Here is a 17,336-nt window from a genome sequence, read left to right as displayed (position 1 = left end):
GAGCCCCTCACCAACATCAAGGAACCTTCCTTGAGGGGTTAGATGTTTGAGTGTATCATGCCTGCAGCTTGCTGTCTCATGCATAGGAAAGGAACGACCACAACAAGGAACAGCTACACACACTAAGGGAGAGATTGCTGATTGGAATTTAGAAGACCCAGAATAATCGCCAGTACACTGGTGAACAAAAGCAATCAATGCATTACCTAATAATATGTTCAAATATACTGCTCAAATATGACCTATATCAAAATAGCTTAAGAATTAGCATTAGTGTGCACGAAGTGCCTAGTCACGATACTGGCCATCTTTGTATTTAAAATCCTATAACATGTAAACCACACATTGTAACCTTTACAAGGAAATAAATATTTGTATTTGTATTGCTATTTGCTAATAGAACATTTTATTTGGCAACTGTGGGCCGGCGTGGGACACCTTAGCTGTGGCTTGTACCAGTCTACTGACACACTCACCAAGGCGTATATATTAGATTTTGGTGTTATATATATCTCTTGTTTATATACTGACATCTTGACTGACTACATTCATCGGTAAGATATTCATGCATTCAAACTAAGGTAAATGTTATATCGCATTCCCATATAAAACACATGCTACCAATGTACGAATAAATCCGAAAACGGGATTATTTTTCAAGTGTAATTTCCTGCATTGCTAACCCTAAGCACGAACGTATGGTAGGCACATATATCGCAAGCTTATTTATTACCCTTGTACGTTCTTAGAGTAACGATACGCAATATATTGTAATGTGAATTTTAAATACTTGCTGGTATTAGTAACAAATTATGGTAGATAGCGGCTGTCATGGTACCGGTGTCTCCCATGATCGTTCATTTGTCGTGCATTTAGTCATTGCTGGTGTAATCTATATGCTTAATGTTAGTTAAGACTCATTTGCCATCGTTTAATATCTTTAACATAAATGATAATTTCGTTATTTGGTTGGTGTGGAAGACACTTGGGCAGGCATCACAGGGAACATTACTACCAACGCCATGTTGAGCCTCGCCTCCCGGTGTTTAGTTAGGGGCTCTTAATCCAAGGAATTGAAGTTACTTTCCTGCCCCCTCAGGGGAAGTTCATTGATTTCAGTCAAGGGCTCCTGGTCCAAAAAATTTGGTCTTATCACACTGATCTAATTAGACTGTCTGGCATTCCCCACTCATGACCCTAGTGGGTTTACTCTCCCCAGTAAATAGATTCTTCTTCCTCTGATTATGGACCCCAGTGGAAATAAATTACTGACGTTCTTGGGTTATCCTGGGTAATTTACACAAGTTACTTTTTATGATAAATGTACTTGTGTGTACCTGTACCTAAGTAAACTTTATCAAACCTGGTTACCTCCCATTTTTCAAGTACTGTAATTTACTACACCCCCCTAAAAAAAAAAGCGAATAGCCAGTAGCATACACAACATTTTAACTATAAAATGACCTCTGTTTAGAAATGAATACAGTAATAATAAATCTTGGTGTTTGGGAAGAGTATATTGCCTAATTGTTGTAATTGGGAAAATAATGAATAAACTTGCCCCAATTACCTGTTTTGGTTTTGCTGTCTGAACGGCTAGTTTATTGTGCACCCCATGCTCATCCTGTGAGCGGTAGTACAAAAAAAAATTACAGGTCTTAATTGGGCTTTATCGGACTCCACTAGGCATAGTTGCATCACAAAAATACATTACCCGCTTTGGTTATTACAAGTTCTTCATATGTACATATAGCTAAACACAATACAGTATGGCGTTAGTCTTAAAAATATTTAGGTAGTATTTTATTGTTTTAGTGGCAGTCATTATGACGTTAGTGTCTTTAAAAACAATTAACTTGCCTATTCTATGCAAAATGTAAACAGTCTCAAGCTTTCAGGCACTTTAAGAGTGACGTGATTTGACAAATCCTGTAGAGTTTGCATGGAGGAGTCTCTGAATGGTTGGATGTTTGGATACTTAAGATAGTGTTCCAATGTAAGTTTATTTAGGCACAGGTACAGTTGTCATACATAGTAATTTTATGTGTAAATTACGTAGGTTAACTCAAAAGGTAGATGAAGTGACTTATTTCCAGTGGGGTTCCTGTCTCTGCCCACAGACTGCATTTGATGTCATTGGCATCTGTACAAACAGTACCATGAGAAATACTTGTAGTCAAGGCTTAGTCTTGCAGCAACAGCATCTTGCAATCTGCTGTCATTGTTATCTTCTCTATAAATATAATTAACTTGGCACATTTCATTATGTTTTATAGTTGATCTGCTTCTTTCCTGTTTGTATTGTTTTGCTTCTTCAAACTCATTTGCTAGTTTATGATATTTTTTAAACTTCTGTATGAAAATAAAAATTATATTTGACATTATTTAATGCTTGCTTAGCTAAGCTATGAACTTGTTTCTGGAGACCTGTGGGAGGACTCCATAGAAGCTTAACTGTATGTAATCCTTTCCATAACACTGTATCAATCGCATCTGCTAGAAAAATGACAGGATGGATAATGAGAACCTTCAAAACTAGGGAGGCCAAGCCCATGATGACACTCTTCAGGTCACTTGTTCTATCTAGGCTGGAATATTGCTGCACACTAACAGCACCTTTCAAGGCAGGTGAAATTGCCGACCTAGAAAATGTACAGAGAACTTTCACGGCGCGCATAACGGAGATAAAACACCTCAATTATTGGGAGCGCTTGAGGTTCCTAAACCTGTATTCCCTGGAACGCAGGAGGGAGAGATACATGATTATATACACCTGGAAAATCCTAGAGGGACTAGTACCGAACTTGCACACGAGAATCAGTCACTACGAAAGCAAAAGACTTGGCAGACGATGCACCATCCCCCCAATGAAAAGCAGGGGTGTCACTAGCACGTTAAGAGACCATACAATAAGTGTCAGGGGCCCGAGACTGTTCAACTGCCTCCCAGCACACATAAGGGGGATTACCAACAGACCCCTGGCAGTCTTCAAGCTGGCACTGGACAAGCACCTAAAGTCGGTTCCGGATCAGCCGGGCTGTGGCTCGTACGTTGGTTTGCGTGCAGCCAGCAGCAACAGCCTGGTTGATCAGGCTCTGATCCACCAGGAGGCCTGGTCACAGACCGGGCCGCGGGGGCGTTGACCCCCGGAACTCTCTCCAGGTAAACTCCAGGTAATCTGTGCCTTGCTTCTTAAACAAGCATACTACATTTAAGTCTCAGGCTGTTGAAAGCAAGCAATGAGGAAAGCAACTTGTATAGCAAGTTGTCTTGTGATAAATGGTTTAGAAAACTGACATGTTGAAGAATGGGACATATGCAACATTTGGAAGTCTTTATTGAGGAAACGTTTTGCCAGTCAATGGCTTATTCGGTCCATTACAAAGAAGAACGATGGAAAAAGAGGCAATTGGTCTGGAATCGATGTGTTCAGTCCATTACTTTTGAAGAAAGTACAGCATATGCTGAATGGTTCCACTGTGATTCTGCCTCATCTCGCCAAACTACAGTATATATATGCTGCTTCTCCGAGCATATGCTGTACTTTCTTCAAGACTGATGGGCTGAACACATCATTTCCAGGCTGAGGGACTGATTACCTCAAACTCCTCCTCTTTTTCTATTGTTCATCTTTGTAATGGACTGAAGAAGCCACTGGTTGGCAAAATGTTTCCTCAATAAAGATTCCCAAATGTTGCACAAGTGTTTCATTTTTCAACATATTGGCTTCCTCAGTCAGGACCTGGTAATTTTAATAATTTTTTTCTTTCAATAATTTTTTTTTTTTAACAAATCAGCCATATCCCACCGAGGCAGGGTGACCTAAAAAGAAAAATGGAAGTTACTCTGTTTAAATTTAGTGTTATATACAGGAGAAGGGGTTACTAGTCCCTTGCTCCTCTTTTAAGAATACTGCATATAAAATTCAACATGGTTGGTGGGGAAAGGGCTGGGGAGGTGCCCTTAATTTTGGGGGCCCCAAGGCATATTGTGCCTTTCATGTAATCTTGTGTTGTACAGTACAATATCTGCCTCTTTTGGCAAGAGGATGTGTAGATACTAAAGATCGTAAGAAATGTTAACAACAGGTAATCTTGGTACAGAGCAAAGTCTTCAGTATTCATTGCTGTCCCTTCTACATTGGAATATAGATTGTACAAGAAATTACATAATAGTTGTCATGAATGTAAATATGTAATTGGTGGTTATTCCATTAAAACTTAGACTAATCATTTGCAGCTTTTTTGTGTTTGAAATGAACAGTATTCTTCATATTTAGCTTTCATTCACATATAATAAAACTAAAGTGGAACCTTGTTCGAACATACCGGTCCTCGAACAAACAGGTGTTTGAACAATTTTGTTTAGAGAAATTAACCAGATCTTTGAACGTTTTTCTGGAGTCAAAACGTGTTTTGTTAAAAATTCAGTTGTAAACGAAAACTTTACAGGAAAGCCATTTCAAAAGTGCTTTAAAGTGACCTCTAACACTGACCTAACTCTCAGAGGCTTTTAGAAGAGTCGGTTCAACATCCTCCAGTGTGTTTCGGACATCAAACTTTTCGCAGTTCGAACACCACCTAGGAACCAATTAGGTTCAAACGCCGGGGTTCCACTATATTGTGTAAATTCACTTGACTGTTAATATCAACTACAATAATTATTTTTTTTTTTTCAGCAGTGTTCCTATATCATAAACATCCAAAGGAAGATTAAGAATTGGATCACATCGATTTCAGTACTACAGACACTCAGGATGGTAAGTACAAATGTTGTGTTGCACTGGCTACTTGGCAATAGGCAAATGTCCAGGATATTTAGAATTATATTGTGATTCCTATCTGGGAGAGAGTGAAAAAAATATTATTGTGGAATCTTGCCCTTCATGGAAGGTGATGGGATGTGTTGATGTTGGTGAAGGGCTCTTGATTCAAGAAACTGGAGTTACCCCTTGCCTTCCTTGAACCAATCTTGATCACCTCCAGGTTACCCAGGTGCTGTATAACCACAAATGGGTTTACTGCTTCATCATGAATACATCAGTGTTCAAGAATCTTGCTGCATATTTATGGGATATTTATTGTGGCTCCTTCCTGGTGGTGGAGAGGCTAACTACTTATAGTATCGAACATTTCTTTATATTTGGGTTTTGTGTGCTATTTGCCAAGTACTATTATATGTATGTTTGTAGCCCATGAAATATTTTTCCTGTCACCAAAGTTTGGCACACTATTTGTGTGTTCACTTAAGATTTTGTTAATACTCTTCAGTCTATTACTACAGCAACTCTGTTTAAAATTTTAGGGTAGTACAGTACCTATTATGACCATCATTGCTGTTTAGAAATGAAATAAAAAAAAACTGCAATACAATAATAACTATGGTATAGTGTTAACTAACAATCTAATGTTCTCCACAGGATGACTATAAACCAGAGGAATGTCATATCTGTAATAATAATTTTGATGAGGGGCAACGACCACGCTGTCTGCCATGTGGCCACACAATTTGCTCTCAGTGTATTGATAATGCTATAAAGAAAGATAAGCTCACCTGCCCCAGCTGCCAAGCCAATCACAAGGCTACAAATGTCACAGACTTCCCCATTAACTATGGTATGGAAGCTCTTATAAATAAACAGAAAAGTATTGAGATGTCACCAGCAGTATCAACAAAACGTCGTCAGGATTACCCACAAAGCATCAGCAAGAAGGTACGGTGCCTCTTACAAGAAGAGAAGACCAGTATCGGTAGCCTAATTTCTGGCTGTGAAGAGGTATTGACCGATCTAGGTGATTACCGTGGGCAGCTGAGTACCTGGAAGACTAGACACCACCAACTCAATGACAAACTTGCTGGTCTGGTAGCACAGAACAAGGCAGCAATAGAGCTCTTGGAAAAGGAGGATGATAGTGTAGTGAGTATGATGACAGAAGGAGAGAAAGGAAAGCAGCAACTACAGGCTAAGTTGGAGAGCCTTGACATAGCTGACACAGCACAGGAGGTCATTATGTCTATTGATGAGGCTGATCAGTGTAATGTTGAGGTTGAAAATTGGCTCCAGAAGTGCCAGGAAGTCTTCCCAGATGTGACTACTGTTCACACATCAGTAAAGGTATGATGTTATAGGCAACATTAATTAATGAGCCGAGTGTAGTAAATTTAAGAACCCTGCTAAACATCAATCATTTGAACAGTAAAATTTAGATGTATTTATATCCTTGTTGCTCATAGTTAAGTAATGTTTATTGATAGCTCTAAACCAGCATCATTCAGAAATGGAATTTTTACAATGGGCCAAAATTGGATGTCTTAAAAAATTGGATGTCATTTAAACTTCAGCTCACTAAAAGTAAATTTTTACCGTCCTCTATATTCCTTGACTTAGTAATATATGCTTTATCATAGTGCAGATATTCTCAAGAAATTGTAATAAATTATTTAATGCTACTAGCGCATAATTTTCCATAAATGCATATAGTACAGTACATACATAAATTAGTGATTTGTCATTATGTACAGTATATACAGTATAGTATTTTGTCATATTCATGTATGCAGTGCCTCAGCCATGTTAAATTAGGTCATTCGGTAAGGGTCATTCAAATTGGTTTCATATAATACAAAAAGCTTGTGTGGCATTTATCCAACTGGTGGTTTAATCCTCCACTATCCATGTTTGTGTTGGTAATGACAGGTTCAGGAGACTATCAAGAAGGCCCTGACGATGATGACTACAGAGGCAGGTGCACCAGCTGCCCCCATCCACCTGCAAGACTTAGACTCCAAAATCATGGAGAAAGTTGATGAAATTACTGTAAACTGTGCAGAGGAGTTACATGTGAGTCTTAGTGCTATTTGAGTTTCTTTCTTTATAATTTAAATAAAGTTGATAACTTTATTGTCTTTGTTTTTCCACTACTTATAGCAAGTCTTAAATGCACAGGGATTTTTATAAAAGAATGAAGGATTGGACAGTGAATTATTCAATATTCAAAGTAACTCCTCGATGTGAAAATGTCCATCATTATAACATGTTCACTTCAAATTCTGGTACTGTCCACAAAAGCTCATATTCCTAGTAAGGTTCAGAAATATTTTGGCCATGGTTTGCTCCTAAATTGGCTTTTTATATGATAGACTTGTGTGGGATTAAACTTCAGTTTGTCTACAATTAGACCTAGCAATTTTCTGTTATTGTGCTATTTGAGTCATTGATTTTGAGGTCTAATTGTGAGCATGATTTGTTCCCACAAGATATATGGAATGTTTATTTATTATTAGGGTGATTTTGTTGATAATCATCCATGTGTGGATTATTTTCTTAAGATAATCATATGCTATTGTTTATTGACATGGGGTCTGGACTTGATATTAAAAGCTGTCACGAGCAAAGAGTATAAGTTTCAGATGCTGGGTGATGTTAAGCAGGTTATTGATATAGATGAAGAATATAGAAGGGCCCAGGAGGCTACCTTATTTAAGGGTAGGTGACATGGCTGCTTGATGTTGTCTGTTACTGAAGTGGAATTGGAAATGTGCAAGTTTAGAGTTATGTAAGCATAGGGAGATATGACCAGTATATCATATCAGACTAAATAATTAATTCTAGATTTAAGTGAAATGGATGAAATATACTGAACATGGTGAGAGATGTTCACAGTGGGTATGATAATCTCTGCAGGTGATAAGTTTGACACTCTCCACAGGTCGAACATCTACGCAGGATGAGTGAACCCATCAAGAGGCTGGTGGAGGCTGGCCGAGTGTTTGCTGTCCATCAAGACAAAGATGATATCCTCTCCTCAAAGATAACTTTACAAGATGGACAGTTGTGCCTCCACACACTTCTGCGACAGCCCCCGCCCGTGCATGCCCGCACAGTTCAGGTTACTATATTAAACTTCCCAGTCTTACTGAAATTAGTTTAATTTATCTGGATATGTTTGATGAATATTAATAACTACCTAAAAGTGTCATTAACATGTATTACATAATGATTTTTTTTTTATCCATGCAGCATGGCGACATTGTCGGCATACTGGACCCCTCATCCACCCTGGCATTTCTTGACTTGGGGTGGGAAAAGTCAACAAGAGGGAGAGTCCAAATCCGTCTGAGCCCTGATACCAGGCTGGCCCGTCAGTTTGTATTATTATGTACTGGCCAGCGGGGTCCCACCTACCACAATACAAAACTTATACACGTGGGTCTCAGGGGTCAGCCAGGGGAGTGTGTGGTGGGTGGGGACTATGAGCGTAATGATGGTTCTGGAGGAGCTCCACTGCTCCCTGACTTGCGGGGCGAGTACCGGAGATCAGGGAGTGCAGGGGCTGTGTTCTTTTGGTACAAGCCAGGAAGTGTCAGGAGTGCTAAATTTAGCATTATTACCAGGGACTGTAAAGAAGGTGCTACAGTACCAAATGTTTTCGGTGAGGTGGAGAGTGGCCTAGATGTCGCAAGAGCTGCCGCCAACCATACTGACATTACTGAGGTTGCTGTTGTGGACTGTGGCATTATACTGCCACTTTAGTTAGCTCTCTCCATCACTTCTGTTACAATCACTCCTGTGTCATCACTCATTAGTTAGTACTTGCATGTCATAATCAACTAATGATTTATCACAATTACTTCATTATTTGCATATCATATTGCCTCATGATCTCGTATGTTACCATTATTTTGTGTAAAACTTTGGCTCATTATCAATTACTTATCATTTCATTAACATTTATCAACAGGTTGCTACCACTTGTCACCATAATCTCACTACATACCACTTGTCATTATCCACTTCTACCATTTGTCATGACCCTGCCATTAATTTCACCATAAACATCTTGTCACCAACTTCGTCACCCTAACACTTGTCACCTTCACCTGCCATTGACCTTCCACCATCACTTTGCTAGTATGTACAAGTCATCAACTCTCGCTCATCACTTGCCAACCCCATAATGTATAAGTAGGCAGTAAACTCGCTATCACATGTGTCACCTGTGTTTTGTGTACTAGAGTAATGCTAAGAAAATTTCCTTCAGTTTATTTGTGCATAAACATTCTTAATTGAGTGCATGTGTGCTCGAAAAAAAAAAGACCAGGGACAGGATATTTGTTTTTTTGGTAACTACAAATATTGGTGTAAGGACAGTGTTGTTGAAAGCTTAAAGTTGCATTAGGCTTCTTATGTACACTAAAATACTACTCTCAGTGGCCAGTATTACTGAACTGGTAGAAAGGTATTGAATATTTGTAAGGCCAAGCATTCTATAATTTAGTATGTACAAAAATTTTATTTTTATGACTAGTGATTAATTTTGAATGATTCATCCATGTATTTTGAGGGGTCTCAATTTTAAATTTGTTCATTAAAGAAAACACGTGGTATGTAGAACGTTACATAGAAGTAATTTTGTTGAAATACTGTACCACTGACTGGAAATGCAACATGTATTTATGTTTACTCGAGTCCTTCATAAATGCAAACATTGTATGGTTGGTTGCATAGCTGAATTAAAAGAAAATTAGCAATTACACTGTCTTAATTTTGCATACCAAAATATGAATTATTTTTTAGTTTTAAGCAGAGTAATATTCTAATTGAATTTGAGTACAAGTTATACAAGAATTGACTTTTTTTTACTGATGCCATTCCTGAGTGTTATTTAATACAGTGTTGGGTCTAGTCACTAATAGAGAAGTATGTAGTGAGATTGGATGTGAGGGAAACAGTTATTATGACCAGTTGGTGGTATATAGTGGTGGTTTATGACATTCGTGGTATGTTACATTCTAGTAACCAAAGAGGTAACACAGCCACTGTTAGATTCTCACTGAGAATAATGTGATCATTAGTCTGCACTATACTAAGTCTCTCCTGAATAATTGTTATATAATATTTTCACCCACTATTTTTTTTTTTTTACTAGTGATAGAAACATTTCCAGTAGACTCAGACATAGCCATAGTATAAGTGAGAGTAGCAAAAAAAAAGAAAAAGAAAAGAAGTCCTATGTCAGAAGTCTCAGGATGCTGTGGACCTAGCTGGGACCCTCCTATGAACCACCAGTCTACCCATTTAGTTGAGTAAACTTAGGCAAACTTCAGTACAACACACTAATTTATATTTGAATTCATCATCATTCTCAACTTATTGTCTTTGTAGGCATTAAAAGTAATTTTGGAAGGCTAACTTTAATATGCTTTTCAAATTCTTGATTTTATAATAAATTCTGCACTGTCTATTCTGACTCGTGATGAACTACTTAGTAAAGAATTGTCTAGCTTTTTGTACTGTATAACCAATAAGAGTCGAGTGCTTTTTTTTTTCTTTTACTGTAAGATTTTTTTTTTGTTTGTATGCAATAAATTGTTTACCAAATCAAAATCTTCTGTGAAAGTATTATTTTTTTATTTGTTTATTAACACAGCCATCTCCCACCAAGGCAGGGTGACCTGAAAAAGAAAAACTTTCATCATTCACTCTATCACTGTCTTGCCAGGTGTGCTTACACTACAGTCATAAAACTGCAACATTAACACCCCTCCTTCAGAGTGCAGACACTGTACTTCCCATCTTCAGGACTCGAGTCCAGCCTGCTGGTTTCCCTGAATCCCTTCATAAATGTTACCTTGCTCATACTCCAACAGCACATCAAGTCCTAAAACCTATTTGTCTCCATTCACTCCTATCAAACACGCTCATGCATGCTTGCTGGAAGTCGAAGTCCCTCACACACATAACCTCCTTTACCCCCTCCCTCCAACCTTTCCTAGGCTGACCCCTACCCTGTTTTCCCTCCACTACAGATTTATATTCCCCTGTTGAGAGCCTCTATGCAGAAGCAAACGTTCCATCCTTATCCGATAGCCATGATGCCCATTGCCTTTGCTACTACGTATGCTCTCATGATCTCCGCAATCCTTCCATTTATAGAATGGTCACTGATATTAGTAGACATTCTTTATTTGTTCGCCACCCGTTTACTCCGTCCCTTCTCTCTTCGCCTTCATTCGCTCTTGTCTTCTCTTCAATTACCACCTTTCTATGTTCATGTAGTATCTCACTTTTCCCTACCCCCCTGGGAAGTTCCAGCTGTTCAAGTCTCTTCTTTCTCTCTTCCTTGCTCGAAAGCCCAACTGTCTATGGTCGCTTCCTGCTCTCTTTTTTCTTGACCACTTCCACTCTCGTTCTCATGCCATTGCTGTGTACACAGATGGCTCCAAGTCTTCTGACGGCGTAGGATTCGCAGCAGTGTTTCCAGACAGCGTCGTACGAGGGCATTTACTATCTTCGGCTAGTATTTTTACTGCTGAATTGTATGCCATCCTTGCAGCACTTACCCGTATTGCATCTATGTTTGTGTCATCATTTGTGGTTGTCTCAGACTCCCTTAGCGCTTTACAGGCAGGCTATACAGAAATTTGATACACCTCACCCCTTAGTCCTCCGTATCCAACTTTGGCTACAGCGCATCTTTACCAAGCATAAAGATATTGTTTTTTGTTGGGTCCCTGGTCATGTTGACGTACAGGGCAATGAACAGGCAGACACTGCTGCGCGGTCAGCAGTACATGACCTACCAGTTTCATGTAGAGGTATTCCATTTACGGACTATTTTGCTGCAATATCTTCCCACCTTCACACCCGTTGGCAACAACGTTGGTCTACTATGCTCGGTAACAAACTTCAATCTATTAAACCGAGTATAGGTTACTGGCCATCTTCTTATCACCAGTGTCGAGGTTGGGAGACTACTCTCTCCCGTCTTCGCATTGGCCATACTCGTCTTACTCGTGGATATCTCATGGAGAGGCGCCCTGCTCCTCTGTGAGAATTGCCAGGCTCCATTATCAGTCAGCCACATTCTGTTGGACTGCCCACTTTATCAACGAGCACGCAGAATTAACCTCCGTCGTCATCTTCGCTCCGCTGCTCTCTACCTTCCCTTCTCGCTGATGGACCTACCTTTTATCCGGACTCTCTCATTGACTTTTTGACAACAACTGACTGACTTCACAAATTCTGATACCTTCAGCCCTTTCTACCTTAATCTCTTGCTACCCTCTACCCCCGTACTATCCCCTGCCCCGCTGTTTTCTGTAACCTACTGATCATCCCTCCTCCCTTCTGCCGCCCAATACCCTCGCTTCCTTCCCTACCCTGCAGCGCTGTATAGCCCTTGTGGCTTAGTGCTTCTTTTTGATTACAATAATAATAATACAGATTTATACACTTTCAAAGTAATTCTATTTTGTTCCATTCCCATCACGTCCGAACCACCTCAAAAACCCCTCCTCAGCCCTCTCAATAATAGTTTTGGCAATCCCGCACCTCTTAATTTCCAAACTATGAATTCTCTGTATTATATTCACACCACACATTGCCCTCAGACATGACATCTCCATTGCCTCCAGCCTCCTCCTTGTTGCAACATTCATCACACGTATTTCACACCCATATAAGTGTTGGTATAACTATACTCTCATACATTACCCTCTTTGCTTCCATGGACAAAGTTCTTTGTCTCCACAGACTCCTAAGTGCACCACTACCTTTTTCCCTCATCAATTCTATGATTCACCTCATCATAGACCCATCTGCTGACACATCCACTCCTAAATATCTGAATATGTTCACCTCCTCCTCCATACTCTCTCTCTCCAATCTGATATCCAGTCTTCCATTACCTAATTTATTTTGTTATCCTCATTGCCTTACTCTTTCCTATATTCACTTTTAATTTTCTTTTGCATACTGGCCGATTCCCACCAAGGCAGGGTGGCCCGAAAAAGAAAAACTTTCACCATCATTCACTCCATCACTGTCTTGCCAGAAGGGTGCTTTACACTACAGTTTTAAACTGCAACATTAACACCCCTCCTTCAGAGTGTAGGCCGGACTTGAGTCCTGGAGATGGGAAGTACAGTGCCTGCACTCTGAAGGAGGGGTGTTAATGTTGCAGTTTAAAACTGTAGTGTAAAGCACCCTTCTGGCAAGACAGTGATGGAGTGAATGATGGTGAAAGTTTTTCTTTTTCGGGCCACCCTGCCTTGGTGGGAATCGGCCAGTGTGATAATAAATAAATAAAAAAAAACCAAGCTCATCCACCAACCTCTGCAACTTGTCTTCAGAATCTCCCAAAAGCACATTATCATCAGCAAAGAGCAATGGTGACAACTCCCACTTTGTTAGATTCTTTATCTTTTAACCCCACACCTCTTGCCAACACCTGAGCATTCACTTCTCTGACAACCCTATCTATGAATATATTGAACAACCATGGTGACATTACACATCCTTGTCTAAGGCCTACTTTTACTGGGTAATAATCTCCCTCCCACACTCTAACTTGAGCCTCATTATCCTCGTAAAAACTCTTCACTACTTTCAGTAACCTACCTCCTATTCCATACATTTGTAACATCTGCCACATTGTGCCCCTATCCACCCAGTCATATGCCTTTTCTAAATAAATGCCACAAACAACCTCTTTACCCTTATCTAAATGCTGTTCACCTATATGTTTCACTGTAAACACTTGGTCTACACACCACCTACCTTTCCTAAAGACTCCTTGTTCATCTGCTATCCTACTCTTATTCTTAATTCTTTCAGTCAAGGTATGAACAGATGTCTTCAACTGCACCCAGTTCCTCACTGAATGCTCGCACACACTTGTTTGCACAGAACTGCTTAATGCCTCAAATGATGTAGTGGAAGTTTTAGCAGTAAAGGTCGAGTAGTCTACAAGCCTCCGGATGCAACATCCCAGCAATTCCAGGAACAGCTGTTAAAAATTGACCACTGTGGAAAATCTTCCAGCTCCTGCACCCAACATCTTGCTCCTAGGGGATTTCAACTTAAGGCACCTAAAATGGAGGAATATAGCAAATAATATTGTTGCAGTAATAACACCAGGAGGCAGCTCTGATGAAAACAAGCACTCACACGAGCTTTTAAATCTATGCACAAAATTCAATTTAAACCAGCAAATAATAGAGCCTACTAAACTGGACCCCTCAAGGAAGGTTCCTTGATGTTGGTGAGGGGCTCTTGATTTAGGGAATTGGATCTGTGCTCCAGTTCCCCGAATTAAGCCTGAATGCCTTCCACATAGGCGCTGTAGAATCCTCCAGGTTTAGCGCTTCCCCCTTGATTATAATAATAATAATACTAGACTGGAGAACCCCTCAAGGAAGGTTCCTTGATGTTGGTGAGGGGTTCTTGATTTAGGGAATTGGATCTGTGCTCCAGTTCCCCGAATTAAGCCTGAATACCTTCCACATCCCCCCCCAGGCACTGTATAATCCTCCGGGTTTAGTGCTTCTCCTTGATTATAATAATAGACTGGAGAATACACTAGACTTCATCTTCACTAACAATGATGATCTGATAAGAAATGTCACCATATCAAAAACTATACGTACTCAGATCACAACATAATTGAGGTTCAGACATGTATGCGTGGAGCTCCAGACCTACATAATGAGATTAGTCACGAGGGAGCATTCACCAAATTCAACTTCAATAACAAAAACAAAGTGGGACCAAGTAAACCAAGTCCTAACCGATATAAGCTGGGAAGATATACTAAGCAACACAGACCCCAACTTATGCCTAGAACAGATTAACTTGGTGGCACTCGATGTATGCACAAGGCTTATTCCTCTAAGAAAAAGGAGGAGTAGATGTAAAATAGAAAGAGACAGGCGCTCCCTTTACAGGCGACGGAAAAGAATAACAGAGCGGCTAAAAGAGGTCAATATATCTGAAATGCGTAGGGAGACACTGGTCAGAGAAATAGCAAGCATCGAACTTAAGCTAAAAGAATCTTATAGGAGTCAGGAATCGCGGGAAGAACTAAAAGCAATAAATGAAATCGAAAGAAACCCAGAGTATTTCTTCTCCTATGCCAAATCAAAGTCGAGAACAACGTCCAGTAATGGGCCCCTACTTAAACAAGATGGGTCCTACACATGACAGCAAGGAAATGAGTGAGCTACTCAAGTCCCAATATGACTCAGTTTTTAGCAAGCCGCTAACCAGACAGAGTCGAAGATCAAAATGAATTTTTTATGAGAGAGCCACAGAATTTGGTTAACACAAGCCTATCCGATGTTATCCTGACGCCAAATGACTTCGAACAGGCGATAAATGACATGCCCATGCACTCTGCCCCAGGGCCAGACTCACGGAACTCCGTGTTTATCAAGAACTGCAAGAAGCCCCTATCACGAGCCTTTTCCATCCTATGGAGAGGGAGCATGGACACGGGGGTCGTCCCACAGTTACTAAAAACAACAGACATAGCCCCACTCTACAAAGGGGGCAGTAAAGCAACAGCAAAGAACTACAGACTGATAGCACTAACATCCCATATCATAAAAATCTTTGAAAGGGTCCTAAGAAGCAATATCACCACACATCTAGAAACCCATCAGTTACACAACCCAGGGCAACATGGGTTTAGAACAGGTCGCTCCTGTCTGTGTCAACTATTGGATCACTACGACAAGGTCCTAGATGCACTAGAAGACAAAAAGAATGCAGATGTAATATATACAGACTTTGCAAAAGCCTTCGACAAGTGTGACCATGGCGTAATAGCGCACAAAATGCGTGCTAAAGGAATAACAGGAAAAGTCGGTCGATGGATCTATAATTTCCTCACTAACAGAACACAGAGAGTAGTCGTCAACAGAGTAAATTCTGAGGCAGCTACGGTGAAAAGCTCTGTTCCACAAGGCACAGTACTCGCTCCCATCTTGTTCCTCATCCTCATATCCGACATAGACAAGGATGTCAGCCACAGCACCGTGTCTTCCTTTGCAGATGACACCCGAATCTGCATGACAGTGTCCTCCATTGCAGACACTGCAAGGCTCCAGGCGGACATCAACCAAATCTTTCAGTGGGCTGCAGAAAACAATATGAAGTTCAACGATGAGAAATTTCAATTACTCAGATATGATAAACACGAGTAAATTAAATCTTCATCAGAGTACAAAACAAATTCTGGCCACAAAATAGAGCGAAACACCAACGTCAAAGACCTGGGAGTGATCATGTCGGAGGTTCTCACCTTCAAGGACCATAACATTGTATCAATCGCATCTGATAGAAAAATGACAGGATGGATAATGAGAACCTTCAAAACTAGGGAGGCCAAGCCCATGATGACACTCTTCAGGTCACTTGTTCTATCTAGGCTGGAATATTGCTGCACACTAACAGCACCTTTCAAGGCAGGTGAAATTGCTGACCTAGAAAATGTACAGAGAACCTTCACGGTGCGCATAACGGAGATAAAACACCTCAATTACTGGGAGCGCTTGAGGTTCCTAAACCTGTATTCGCTGGAACGCAGGCGGGAGAGATACCTGATTATATACACCTGGAAAATCCTAGAGGGACTAGTACCGAACTTGCACACGAAAATCACTCACTACGAAAGCAAAAGACTTGGCAGACGATGCAACATCCTCATAATGAAAAGCAGGGGTGTCACTAGCACGTTAAGAGACCATACAATAAGTGTCAGGGGCCCGAGACTGTTCAACTGCCTCCCAGCATACATATGGGGGATTACCAACAGACCCCTGGCAGTCTTCAAGCTGGCACTGGACAAGCACCTAAAGTCGGTTCCTGGCCAGCCGGGCTGTGGCTCGTACGTTGGTTTGCGTGCAGCCAGCAGTAACAGCCTGGTTGATCAGGCTCTGATCCACCAGGAGGCCTGGTCACAGACCGGGCCGCGGGGGCGTTGACCCTCGGAACTCTCTCCAGGTAAACTCCAGGTAATCAGTAAAATGGGTACCTGTGTGTTAGTCGGCTGGTGTGGGTCGCATCCTGGGACAAAACTGACCTAATTTGCCCAAAATGCTCTGTATAACAAGCAGCTTTCTATATAGTAGTATGTCATTGATGTCAGCTATGGTCTGTATACCTTGTACATGTACTTGTAGTAAATCAAGATATTATTATTATCATTAAACCAGCACTGAAAATTTGAAGCCCGGCGAATGAGGCATTCTCAAGTTATAAACGAAAGTTGAGAGAAAGAAACATATTTATTTATTTATTTATTATTTGGACATAATACATAGATATATAGTTGTACATATAGTAAAAACAGACAACCAATTAAAGGTACCCCCTCCCCCGGGGATACTTAATGACACAGCAACTGGATAGTCATCCACCGTTCCTATGATATATGTATACATATTTACTAAACTAACTGGGAGACCAGTTACTGCGCATGATCCTTCCTTCCAGCTGCACCCGCGTTGACCCCCAGCCAGCTCTCCTGAGACACTTGGTGGTCGTGAGCAGT

At 40.5% G+C, this 17,336-nt stretch overlaps 1 protein-coding gene across 5 annotated transcripts; it reads left to right on the top strand.

Moving 5' to 3' along the window:
- Positions 1–410: 410 nt before the first annotated feature.
- On the top strand, positions 411–10,390 carry LOC128689382 (E3 ubiquitin-protein ligase TRIM13). 5 transcript variants are annotated; one of them, XM_053777595.2, is made up of 6 exons: positions 411–554; positions 4,679–4,759; positions 5,420–6,115; positions 6,698–6,841; positions 7,710–7,889; positions 8,021–10,390. In XM_053777595.2, the coding sequence occupies exons 2-6, from the start codon at positions 4,757–4,759 to the stop codon at positions 8,531–8,533; spliced, it is 1,536 nt and encodes a 511-aa protein (XP_053633570.1). In that variant the 5' UTR covers positions 411–554; positions 4,679–4,756; the 3' UTR covers positions 8,534–10,390. The 5 variants fall into 5 exon arrangements, with proteins under 5 accessions (XP_053633570.1, XP_053633573.1, XP_053633571.1 ...); XM_053777598.2 differs by having other exon boundaries at positions 412–554; positions 4,682–4,759; XM_053777596.2 differs by having other exon boundaries at positions 428–581.
- Positions 10,391–17,336: the final 6,946 nt, after the last annotated feature.

This window comes from Cherax quadricarinatus, chromosome 18, assembly GCF_038502225.1.
Source record: "Cherax quadricarinatus isolate ZL_2023a chromosome 18, ASM3850222v1, whole genome shotgun sequence".
Lineage (NCBI taxonomy): Eukaryota > Metazoa > Arthropoda > Malacostraca > Decapoda > Parastacidae > Cherax > Cherax quadricarinatus.
This window is presented reverse-complemented; position numbering and strand designations above follow the sequence as displayed.